The sequence below is a fragment of the Hypomesus transpacificus genome, chromosome 23, assembly GCF_021917145.1.
Source record: "Hypomesus transpacificus isolate Combined female chromosome 23, fHypTra1, whole genome shotgun sequence".
Taxonomy (NCBI): domain Eukaryota; kingdom Metazoa; phylum Chordata; class Actinopteri; order Osmeriformes; family Osmeridae; genus Hypomesus; species Hypomesus transpacificus.
The window spans coordinates 10,217,135-10,229,317 of record NC_061082.1 but is presented as its reverse complement, the minus strand read 5'-3'; the positions used below and the strand labels follow the sequence as shown (position 1 = coordinate 10,229,317).

The 12,183-nt window shown below is 40.7% G+C and overlaps 1 protein-coding gene across 2 annotated transcripts; it reads left to right on the top strand.

Moving 5' to 3' along the window:
• The first annotated feature begins 8,268 nt into the window (after nt 1-8,268).
• On the top strand, nt 8,269-10,542 carry LOC124485422 (zinc finger protein 525). 2 transcript variants are annotated; one of them, XM_047047032.1, is made up of 2 exons: nt 8,269-8,339; nt 9,069-10,542. In XM_047047032.1, the coding sequence occupies exon 2, from the start codon at nt 9,130-9,132 to the stop codon at nt 10,204-10,206; it is 1,077 nt and encodes a 358-aa protein (XP_046902988.1). In that variant the 5' UTR covers nt 8,269-8,339; nt 9,069-9,129; the 3' UTR covers nt 10,207-10,542. The 2 variants fall into 2 exon arrangements, with proteins under 2 accessions (XP_046902988.1, XP_046902987.1); XM_047047031.1 differs by lacking the exon at nt 8,269-8,339 and adding an exon at nt 8,437-8,708.
• The last annotated feature ends 1,641 nt before the right edge of the window (nt 10,543-12,183 follow it).

Genomic DNA, 12,183 nt, shown 5'->3' with positions numbered 1-12,183 from the left:
CATAGACTTATATTGAATGAGCACAGGGAGTACTGGCCTGCCCTGTTGTAGCAAGTTTAGCAAATGGTTGTCACCATGACACATGAAATGTTGTTAATATAGTTTATTCCCGTTATTTTAAAATAGATTTGATTTTTCGTAAAAACGTTCATGACATGATGGCAAATACAGTGCCCTCCAAAAGTATTGGAACAGTGAGGCGAATTCCTTTATTTTTGCTGTAGACTGAAAACATTTGGGCTTGACATCAAATAATGAACGTGAGACCAGAGATCAACGTTTCAGCTTTTATTTCCAGGTATTTACATCAGGATCTGATGCACAACTAAGAAAATATCACATTTTGTTTGAATCCACCCATTTGTCATGTGATCAAAAGTATTGGAACAGATATACTTAAAACATATTTAAGTGAATAAGACTTAATATTTAGTTGCAAATCCTTTGCTTTCAATAACTGCAGCAAGTCTGTGACCCATTGACGTCACCAAACTTTTGCATTCTTCCTTTTTGATGCTTTCCCAGGCTTTCACTGCAGCCTCTTTCAGTTGTTGTTTGTTTTGTGGGGTTCCTCCCTTCAGTCTCCTCTTAAGCAGGTAAAATGCATGCTCTATAGGGTTTAAGTCTGGAGATTGACTTGGCCAGTCTAATACCTTCCATTTCTTGCCCCTGATGAACTCCTTTGTTGTTTTGGCAGTGTGTTTTGGGTCGTTATCTTGCTGCATGATGAAGGCTCTGCCAATCAGTTTGGTTGCATCTTTCCTTAAATTGGCAGACAAAATGTTTCTGTAGACTTCCGAGTTCATTTTGCTGCTGCCATCATGTGTTACATCCTCAATGAAGATTAATGAGCCCGTCCCAGAAGAAGCCATGCAAGCCCAAGCCATGACATTACCTCCACCGTGTTTCACAGATGAGCTTGTGTGTTTGGGATCATGAGCAGTTCCTTTCTTTCTCCAAACTTTAGCCTTTCCATCACTTTGGTAAAAGTTAATCTTTGTCTCATCAGTCCATAAAACTTTGTCCCAGAATTTTTGAGGTTCATCTCTGTACTTTTTGGCAAATTCCAGCCTGGCCTTCCTATTCTTCTTGCTAATGAGTGGTTTGCATCTTCTGGTGTAGCCCTTGTACTTTTGTTCATGAAGTCTTCTGCGAACAGTAGATAGTGATACCTTCACTCCTGCCATCTGGAGGTTGTTGCTGATCTCACTAACAGTTGTTTTAGGGTCTTTCTTTACAGCTCTCACAATGTTTCTGTCATCAACTGCTGATGTTTTCCTTGGTCTACCTGTTCGACGTCTGTTACTTAGTACACCAGTAGTTTTCTTCTTCTTCAGGACATTCCAAATGGTTGTACTGGCTATGGCCAATGTTTCTGCAATGGCTCTGATTGATTTTCCATCTTCTCTAAGACTCACAATTGCTTGTTTTTCACCCAAAGACAGCGCTCTGGTTTTCATGTTGTTTTCACCTCTGAATACAGTCTGCATAGACAAAACCTATCTTACCCAATCTGAACCTGAGTGTAGACATTCAGTGGTATTTATTGATTGAATAATGTATGTAATAGGACACACCTGGGCAACAAAACACACCTGTCAGTCACATGTTCCAATACTTTTGCTCACGTGACAAATGGGTGGGTTCGAACAAAAAGGTGATATTTTCTAATTTGTGCATCAGATCCTGATGTAAATACCTGGAAATAAAAGCTGAAACGTTGATCTCTGGTTTCACATTCATCGTTTGATGTCAAGCCCAAATGTTTTCAGTCTACAGCAAAAATAAAGGAATTGGCCTCACTGTTCCAATACTTTTGGAGGGCACTGTATATTATGTTAACCGCGAGCATAGATTGTTGATGTCTATCTGGAGCAAAGACGAAGATTAATACTATAACCGGTAACCACAATAGGAAATTATATAGGCCTATATTTAAATAATATTAGTCTTGCCTTCAGAAGCTTTTGTTAAACACACCCATTATTCTTTTTTTGATCGTGTCATCAAGCCAGACTGCTTTTGTGGGACAATGAAGATCCTCAGTGACTCTATGTTTCACCTCAACTTACATCTGATGGAATCGTCTTGTAGCCTATATGGTTCTGTGAATAAGCCCCTTTCAAAGGCAAATGTTCAATAAAGTATATTTTAGACACACTTCTCGAGCTTTTATTTATTACATTATTACCAAGTCTTGTTAGATCACGTTATAACCATTAATAGACGTTTGGTTTTCTAGGTTGAACATATAAAACACAGGTCACATTTCTACACTGATGATAAATTGAAGGCAGTGTGAATTTCGTGGCATTTCGTTTGAATATAAAGTTGACAGTAAGCTATGGTAAGTCTGCATTATGGAAGATTTCGGTTACCAAAATAGCTATTAAGCTTTCTGTGCCTGGCGAGAACAACGACGGAGCTGTTCATGTTAACAGTTTATTTAATCCGATACAATGCGTTGGAAATCATACTCATATCACGAAGAAAAAAAGCAACATATGTGATGAGTTCCATCTAGAATAGCCCTATATTTAGCCCTATAGCCTATTTCTAAAACACAAGTGAAAGGAATACTATACGGTGACAGAATACATTTCCGTTAAGTTTGCATCACGTGTCTGATTCTTATCGGACTTGTACCCCATTCTGCCCATAGATTCTGCAACTGCAATGCCTTAGCTCACACGCTCGTACCATATAAATCTATGCTCACGACTGGTTGTCGCAAAGTATGATGTGTACAGTTAGTTGCAAACGTGCACAAGGTCTCGGAGCTAGGGAAAAAAGAGCCACTAGGTGCATTCGATGTGGACTGCGGCTTCATGAAACGACCGGCGAGAGTGGCCGCTTGCAGTCGGGGAGGAGTTGAAAACGGCTCTGTGAAGTCGGACATTTCAGCTTCTCCTGGGTTGCTGCGTTGACGTCAGTCACGGCCGATTAAGCGCTGTTTGCTTACTTTACTCTATTTATAATTAAACGTAGTCTTTCCGTTAGTGAAGAGGCGGAGTAAAACCCTTTCTTCCATAAATGTTTAATTCAATTCAACTGTTTGGTCCGGATTTGAGCATTCGCGAAACTGAAGGTGTCCGAATATAATAAAACACGCGCCAAAGTTGTCGTGTGTGAGTCTGGCCAATCCTGAAATAGCTGTGTCGTCACTTGAACCCGTGCAGTTGCTCTTGAGAAAAGCTACACAGCCGGCAGTTCTCGAATCGATTTCACGGGACTTTGATGGCGACGTCACAGTGTCCTCGGCGCCGTCTCAAGTTGGACAAAAAGTCTAACCAGAATTCACTGGCTGTATATCAATCCACGTTTTTTTCCGTTCTTGTGTTCTTGCGAACTCGTTTGACGTCATCTTTTATTGCCCAAGTACGGTTCCAATCCAAAGAACACAAGTCACCAAGAACGCCAAAAATACCCAGAAATGTTCCTGATCTGCCCCTTTTATCGAGGATGCATCGGATGGTGACTTGACCAGCGAGAACACTTCTGATTTCCCAGAAGTCATTGCAAGATGTCAAGCGAGGCGGACAAACCTCACAACTGTAATTTTTTACTTTTCATATTTCAGCTAAACGGTACGTGTAAATCAGCATCTGAATTGAAATGTGACGAGAAATAGGCAGTTCAGTCGCTGAAAATGTTCTTATTGTATTGATGAAACGGCTAATTTGTAAATTTGCTCCGACTTGTCGATAACCTAGCTAGCATCTCAGTGCAGTGCAGACACTAGTTAAAATTAGGTACTGTAAGTTAGCAAGGGCTACAGAAAACGTAAATTACAGGTAGACGGACCATTCTTTAGCTTTGTTATCTAGTTTTTGTAGTTAGTCAGTGTTATCATAATGCTGCGAGTCCAGGAAAACCCTAACCATCTCAATTCATTCTCCGTCCTTGCGTCCTTGCAAGACCATTCTCGCAAGGACGCTTGCCAGAACGTTCTTCAAAAGAATGTACTTGCGTTCTCAGCGTTCTTCGGATTGATAAACAGCCACTGTTTCAAGTCAGCCGCCTGCAGCCGGCTGCAGCGCCGCATGAAGTCGGGTCATGTCGAACGCACCTACTGTTTAAAGCTAGAACGGAAGACACAGAAGTGGAAAGATGGCCGCGTCCAGTATCGCGCTCTCGCTTGCCTCACTGCGCCACTGAGCACTTTTCATAGAAATGAATGGGGACGCCATCTTGGAAGACAAAAGTAGCTTACTCTAGTTATATTAACTCCATGTGTCCATCATTGTACACTGTTTTTTTGGACCGGTACTTTCAGTGCACTGAATTCTGCTGGTTTTGAGAGTGAAGCACCCTAAGCACTGAAAGTCAGTGATCGAAGTGCACAAGTGCGCGGTAGTAGACACAGCTTAAGTCTTAAGTCTAATATGGGGAGAACTCCCACTCTCGGGAAACTTCCGGGTTCCGAACTGGATGCAGTTCCACTCTAGTTCCATGTGAGGGCTTGTAGTGGAAATTTTGGTCATATGCATAGATGTATGTGTATGAAATCTTTAATCTTCTATGTTCATTGGTAAGAGACAGGAAGGGAAGATAATTAAGTTGAGTTCAAAGGAATGTGAGGTGCTGATGGCTCTGTGGGCAGCTTGCCCTGGGGGATGGGTGAAGCATTTTATATGGCCTTCTGTCCTCTGGTTACTGTAAGGGGTCAATGAGACAGTTGCTCTGAACTTTGGCTAGAAGGACTGTCCTGTTTCATTGTTTGTGTTAATTAAAAGTATTGTTTGAAGATGGTCACACAAAGGACAGTTGACCATTTGACTGGTCAACCCCTGTGGCTTTATTATCTACTGCTCTGGAGAGAGCTGTGACATCAAAGAACTTTGGGACACACCGGAGATGTATTGTTTCAAACTGTCACTAAGGTGAGTTAGCCAATCACAGAGTTTGCTACATTGATTGATTGACCTTATAGAATGCCATTTGATCTTAAGTTTATATAAGGCAGTGCATGTGTAATGGTTGGCCATCACTCCTGCGAACGACCTGTGTGGATGGCACCTCCTTCGTTGAGACTGATCAGCAAAGCTTTGTTTATGTAATTGTATAGTCTAATAAATTGTATTAAAACCATATCCCTTGACTATTCAGATCTACACAGTGCCACTCGAATTCTTCCTTAGCAGGCTCTAACGAGCAAGTACAGAATGAATGGAGCTCTATGGAGCTATAAAAAAATCCACACAAAAAATCCCCTCAAAATCCACTTTTCTCAAGATATAATTTTTTGTCGAGTAATTTGAATTTAGAATTCGAAAGGGGAGGCAAACAAAAAAAATACTGCTGGGTGTTAGATTTTTTAAAAGTTGTCTTTCTGTTCTAAAAAGCCTTTTAAAATGTCAATGACGTCATACACATGGCATGTCGGAATTTTAATAACGGAGTCAGATGGCTGAGCGGTGAGGGAGTCGGGCTAGTAATCAGAAGGTTGCCGGATCGATTCCCCACCATGCAAAATGACGTTGTGTCCTTGGGCAAGACACTTCACCCTACTTGCCTCGGGGGGAATGTCCCTGTACTTACTGTAAGTCGCTCTGGATAAGAGCGTCTGCTAAATGTAATTGTTTGATTTGCATAGGAAAGAGGCGTCAATGGACTTTGAGGTTCACTGTATGTCCAGTTTACCCACGGAACCGTCTTTATTCAACTGTGACAAGGAATATTCGGTTCTGCAAACAATGACCCCTTCACACAAAATAATAGGCTACATTTCATATAAATGTGTCTATACCAATAAAAAGCTGACCAACCTACACTTAAAGGCAGGGTGGGTTGTTGAGAAGCACTTTGTCATATTTGCCGAAAGTAACTTCACGTCTTGATAGCAACCAATATATCAAAATGTTTGATGGTAATATGAAATCATTCAGACACCTGTGGGCGTCGCAATACTGTACTAAACATGACCAATCATTAATTAAGGGGTACCCTGACTAGAGATTGTAAGGGCTACCTATCTGTCTACCTACCTTGCACTCTGCCCCTCCACTCAATGCTCGTTACTGCAGTTTTGTAAAAAGAAGCTAAAGTACTTAGCTTCGCAAAAATGTATTATATGTAAAAAAATAAATTTGTATAAAATACCTATAATATACAATATAAAATATATCTATAAATGTATATTATAGCTAGTTTATACTTTATATCAGGGTTCGTACAAGGTGCTTAAAGTCCTTGAAGTACTTGAATTTGACTTTTTGAAATTTAAGTCCTGGAAAACCCTTGAAAACAGTCATATTAATGACGAGGTACTTGAAAAGAGCTTGAATTATTTAAAGACAATATATATGAATTTACAAAGTATTTTTGAAGTGTTAAAGTGAGAAAAAAAACACCATCCGTTTTTTCTGGCATTCTTTTGTTTGCATTATAGCATATGATCATGTTCTCACTTAATTTTAGTGTTTTTCAAGCACGATAAGTATGGAGTTAGATTAGTTTCATAATTCAAACAAACCAACGCAACACGATTCAAACAAACTTAACACGATCCAAACAAACTTAACACAATTCATACAAACATAACACGATTCAAACAAACACACGTAACACGATTCAAACAAACATTACACGATTCACAAATGTATTTCGTGATTCACAAATGTAACGCGATTCACAAATAAATGACCCTATTACATTTGTTTGCAACCTGAGAAACACAAGTTACAAATCCCTACATTCGTTGGTGTGAATCCCTGCATTCGTTGGTGTGGATTTTTGGAACTTTCCTGACGTGCTTAGATTCACAAATGCATTTTCTTTTTAAAGATATCCTCTGCAGCCTATAAGATGTCTCCAATTTTAGCCAATCACGGAGAATGTCTAATATGGGTAGACGGGATCTGCGTTAGCCTAGGAAACACGGAAAATGACTAAACATGAATCCTGCCATTCTCAACAATATTCAATCACGTATGATCATCGGTTTAATAAGATTAACAAGCAACATTTCACCTACATGCTACCAGACGACATTGCTCGTGATCTGAAGGAGACGATGTCCGTCATTATGGCAGGTTGTTGAAGACCACATAGACACGTTAATGTGATTGGCTAAAATTGGAAGAGACGATCTGATAGGCTGCAGAGGATATTTTTTAGAAAAAATGCATTTGTGAATCTAAGCACGTCAGGAAAGTTCCAAAAATCCACACCAACGAATGCAGGGATTCACACCAACGAATGCAGGGATTTGTAACTTGTGTTTGTCAGGTTGCAAACGAATGTAATAGGGTCCTTTATTTGTGAATCGTGTTACATTTGTGAATCACAAAATACATTTGTGAATCGTGTTACTTTTGTTTGAATCGTGTTACGTTTGTTAGTTTGAATCGTGTTATGTTTGTATGAATCGTGTTACGTTTGTTTGGATCGTGTTAAGTTTGTTTGAATCGTGTTGCGTTTGTTTGTTTGAATTATGAAACTAATCTAACTCCACAGATAAGAGCCAAAGTAGAAATCAATTTGGTTCTGAAGAAGCGCTGTCTGAAGCAGCATTCTTTGCACCAACACCAGACTCAAACAGAGAGAAAAGCCGCTTTTTCTCAGCCAGTGCGCGCCAGTACCGTATTGATTAGGCCTACTTGAGGACCAAACAGAAAATTGTCAAAATTACCATTTTGGCGAGTGTCCTCGTAAGCAGTCTTTAATGAGTTTCAAAGTATTAAATGAATGTGAAGAGCTGGAAGAAAACTGGATTTGTATCAGATCCGCGACATGTGCGTCAAGTCTTAAAGAGACAGACGTCTAATAAACCCACTGCTGTCCTTCTCATTAATGTTAATCAAAGAACAAAAGAAAAAGAGAATCACTAGCTGGTCTTGATTGAATAACATATGTAGCTTTAATAAGGATTAATTTACAGTAAATTAAGTATGTTTGGTAAATGAGATCTCTAATTGTAGTCCTTGAAAAAAAACTAGTGCTTGAAAAGTCCTTGAAAGTACTGGAATTTCATTATACAGTATCTGTAGGAACCCTGTTTATATTTATTTTACATACCTTTCCCCTTAGTATTAGCCTATTAGTTAGACTTTGTATCTTTAGCATATTTAGACTTGTTTAAAGATACACCACTTATTTAATATGTATTCCTTTATGTTGAATGTAGCCTATGCAACATCCTGCCAAAGTTAATTCCTTGTCTGTGCAAACTTTCATGGCGATTAAAACCCCTTCTGATTCTGAAAACGTGCCTACCCTGCCTTTAATAGCAGTGTAGGCTACAGAAGCAGTGGGCTAGCATCGCCGCTCATATCTAGGCTACAGACACATTGCCTACGTCACGCACCACAATAACGGAGTTGAGGCTATGGTTTAAGGTATGAACAATGCAAAAGAAGAGCCTTTAAGAAGGGCTACGTAGTCAGAGCAGGAAACACGTCGACAGCAGCAATGTGTATGTTTTGATGTCTTGTAATGAAAATAGAGCACAGCCCATAATCTGTGTGAAAGATACCAGAACCCGCCATGATGCCTTCATCCATACTCTTAGGGACTCGTTGGTATTAGGCTATACAACTAACATCGCGCTAACGGTGTAAAACTGTCGTAATATTGGATGTTTGATATGTTAACATGGACATGGGAAATGTGATTTAGCGGCTTGATTATGGAATATATTTCATAATGCATTAACCTGCTACACCATATACAGTCGTCATGGTTTATTAAACGGGTTAAAAAAGAACGTAAGTGTGTATAAAACAATATGTGTGTAGGCTGAAATATTATCTTAATATTCGTTAATTGGGGAAAAAACACTCCTACTTTAACCGTCTTTTAAAAATAATTCAGGGAGGTGGATAATGTTTCTGCACGGTTGTCTAGCATGGCATTTTAACACAAACTAGGCTAGCCAACGTTTACATGATAAAAAGCAATAACACGTTTTGATGCTTTTTGGATAAAGTAAATTATAAAACACAGACACAGCTTAATGTAATTGCAATTGACAAGATTATTGGAATGTGTAAAGTTAACTATTTTTGTGTTTTTCTATGCAAATGTGATACAACCATTAAGGCAAAATGATTTATTTTTTATTTCAGGTGTCCAGAAGACCTGATAGTTCAGTGGTAGTACATTTGGTTGGGCATTAGTTCTATCACAATGTCAACCAGTGTATATCCATCTTCCTCAATTGGTGGACAGACTGGTATTAACAGCAGGCCCTTCAAGTGTGCTGATTGCGGAGGCACTTTTACCCAACAGGCAGAATCTGGGGCACCTTTCTCTCATTCACTAGGGGTCTCAAGGCAAGAGCGGGGTCACAGAGGTAGAAGTGTGTCCAAATGCCCAACCTGCTCCATGTCCATAACTTCCACCGGCCGCGTGCTTCACACATGCAACCGCTCAGACGTGCACCCTCACAGCTGCACGCTGTGTGACAAAACCTTCATATCCTCAGCCCACCTGGCCCTGCACTTGCAGTCACACTGCGGTGACCGGAAGCACAGGTGCGGTGTCTGCGGTAAGCTCTTCCGCCAGTCCGCCCACCTGTTGCGCCACAGGTCCATCCACAGTGGGGACAAGCCTTTCAAATGCGCAGAGTGTGGCAAGTGCTTCGGCCGCGCATCACACCTGAAGACGCATGCCCGTCTCCACACAGGGGAGAAGCCCTTCAAGTGCACCACCTGCGACAAGGCTTTCACCCAGAAGGCAGGTCTTATTATGCACTTTCGGCTGCACACGGGGGAACGTCCTTTCAAGTGCGACCTGTGCGGCCAGACTTTCCGCACGTATGCGGTCCTGCAGTCCCATCAGGCGCTGGAGGCAGGCCGGCGCTGCTTCAGCTGCAGCCAATGTGAGAAAACCTTCAGGACCGCTTCAGAGCTGAGCAGACATGAAGCAGCCCATGGATGTTCGGAGGTGCTTAAGTGTGGCGTCTGCAGCCGCTCCTTTGTGCGACCGTCATACCTGCGTTTATGCATGGGCATGCACGGCGGACAGAGGCCCTATCACTGCAAGGTGTGCAACAAAACCTTCGCCAAGATGTCCACCTTCGAGAGACACTGTGACAAACACCTGAGGCAGAGCAGGGGCGACGAGGAGGAAGAGGAGAAGGAACAGGATGATATAAAACCCTCCTTGTCACCCCTGCTCTCCACTGCTTCCTCAAACAATCTTTCTCTTTTCTCAGAGATCAACACACGCTCCAGAACCAGAGCTAAAACCAAGTTGGGGTAAATCAACCCCCATATTGGAAATATTCTCTTTTTCGGGTGATTACAAACAATAATATTAACAGAAATACTGTACTGTATACTGCTAACTTTGTTGGTTGTGGAACAAGTGCTTTTTTCTTGCACACACATTTCAACTATAATTTTGATGGACATGAAGAGCAGAGCGTAAGGAGAGAAGCACACTGCATTTCAACAACTTCACAAATGTCTTGTTTAACAGACTGATTTACAAACACTAATGAATTGTTCTGAACAAAACAAAATGTATGTTGAACTGTTTAATATTTGTGGTGCGTGGTACTATAACTGGGAGTCAGATGGCTGAGCGGTGAGGGAGTCGGGCTAGTAATCAGAAGGTTGCCGGATCGATTCCACGCCGTGCCACATGATGTTGTGTCCTTGGGCAAGGCACTTCACCCTACTTGCCTCGGGGGGAATGTCCCAGTACTTACTATAAGTCACACTGGATAATAGCGTCTGCTAAATGACTAAATGTAATATGGAACTATACAGTATAGCTTTTGGCCTATTAGTTGTAATTAGGGTTCCTCCGGTAGGAGGGAACCTATTGTATTCCTTAGTTTTATTATTATTATTATTATTAATGTTATTGGTAACACATTTTCTAATTTGGCACATTGATACTACATCCGAGTGGGTACCTCCACACCAAATATGGTACACCTTCGACTGTAGGGGGCGCCACAGGCCACGTCCTAAAGTCCAATTTTCAAAGTGATGGCATTTCCACCCAATTGCTCCAATTCTTCTGAAACTTGGTGTGTGCCTCATTTCTCATGGGGAACAAAAAAGCCTCAAGGACCCATAAGGTCCGCCATGATGGATTTTCCTGTACAGTGAAAACTTAAAATGCCTCTCTTCTTAAACCAAAGGTCCAATTGACTTGAAATGTTGTACAGATGTGTAGAATTTATGTTTTATATAGGTTGACATGGAATAAGAAATGCAATCAAAATGGCTGAAAGGGGTGCATTTATGTAAATATCCACATTGCCACAATATCTTTGTGTCAATAAATCAAATATAATTTTTACTGAAGGTTTTTCAAACCTAACAGGGTTCAATATGACATCACTCTGAAGTACCATAAACAATTTCACCTTGGTATGTCAAAACATGATTGAACTAGAGCTGTTTCAACTTTGGCTCTAACAATGCTTACCACAGGAGAAACAGCTTAGTCTTTTATACAGTAACTGATCATGACAATATTCAATAGCTCAATGGGGTGGGACGGTGACCTGGAAAGTATAAGGTCATAGGTTCAAATCCAGCCACACTGTTTGAGCCTGTTTTAAAATTGAATATCTGTTTAGTTAAACAGGATAACATAATTCTGAAGTACCATGTGCAATTTCACCTTGATATGTCAAAAGATCATTGAATTAGAGCTGTTTAAACTTTGTCCCAATCGAACAATCTGTGCTACAGGAGAAACAGCTTCCTTTTTTTTGTACAGTAACTGACCACATATTCTCATCCTTGAGGGTAGTTCAGTGGGTTGAAACGTGTCCTACAAAGTGCAAGGTCACAGGTTTGAATCTAGGCTCAGTCTTTTGGCCTGTCATAATTTTAATTACTTGTTTAGTTAAACAGGCAGACACCATTCTGAAATACCATGCGCTAATTAATGCAATTTCACCTTGAAATGTCAACCGTTTCTTAACCTTTGTCCGAAAGCTGACCAAAAACCAATTCTCATATCTTGCAGTCGGAGCATAGCTAGATAATCTGCGTCAGCACTCTTGGGTACCCAGCATGCAGTGCGGCATGTGAAAAAACGCAAAGACTTGTAGAAAATAGTTTGGTTACAACAGCCGTGCAAGGGATTTCAGTTATTGTGTTCGTTCAGTTAGATGTTTGTAATGTTATTGTTTGTTAGTTAATATGATCTTGTTGGTCACCCTGATTGTGCATGTTGTGTAGTTTAATCGGACCAGAGAGTCAGCCACTGTAC

What these genes read in the sequence shown, in the direction of transcription:
- LOC124485422 (XM_047047032.1), top strand. Translation starts at nt 9,130, where the DNA reads ATGTCAACCAGTGTATATCCATCTTCCTCAATTGGTGGACAGACTGGT.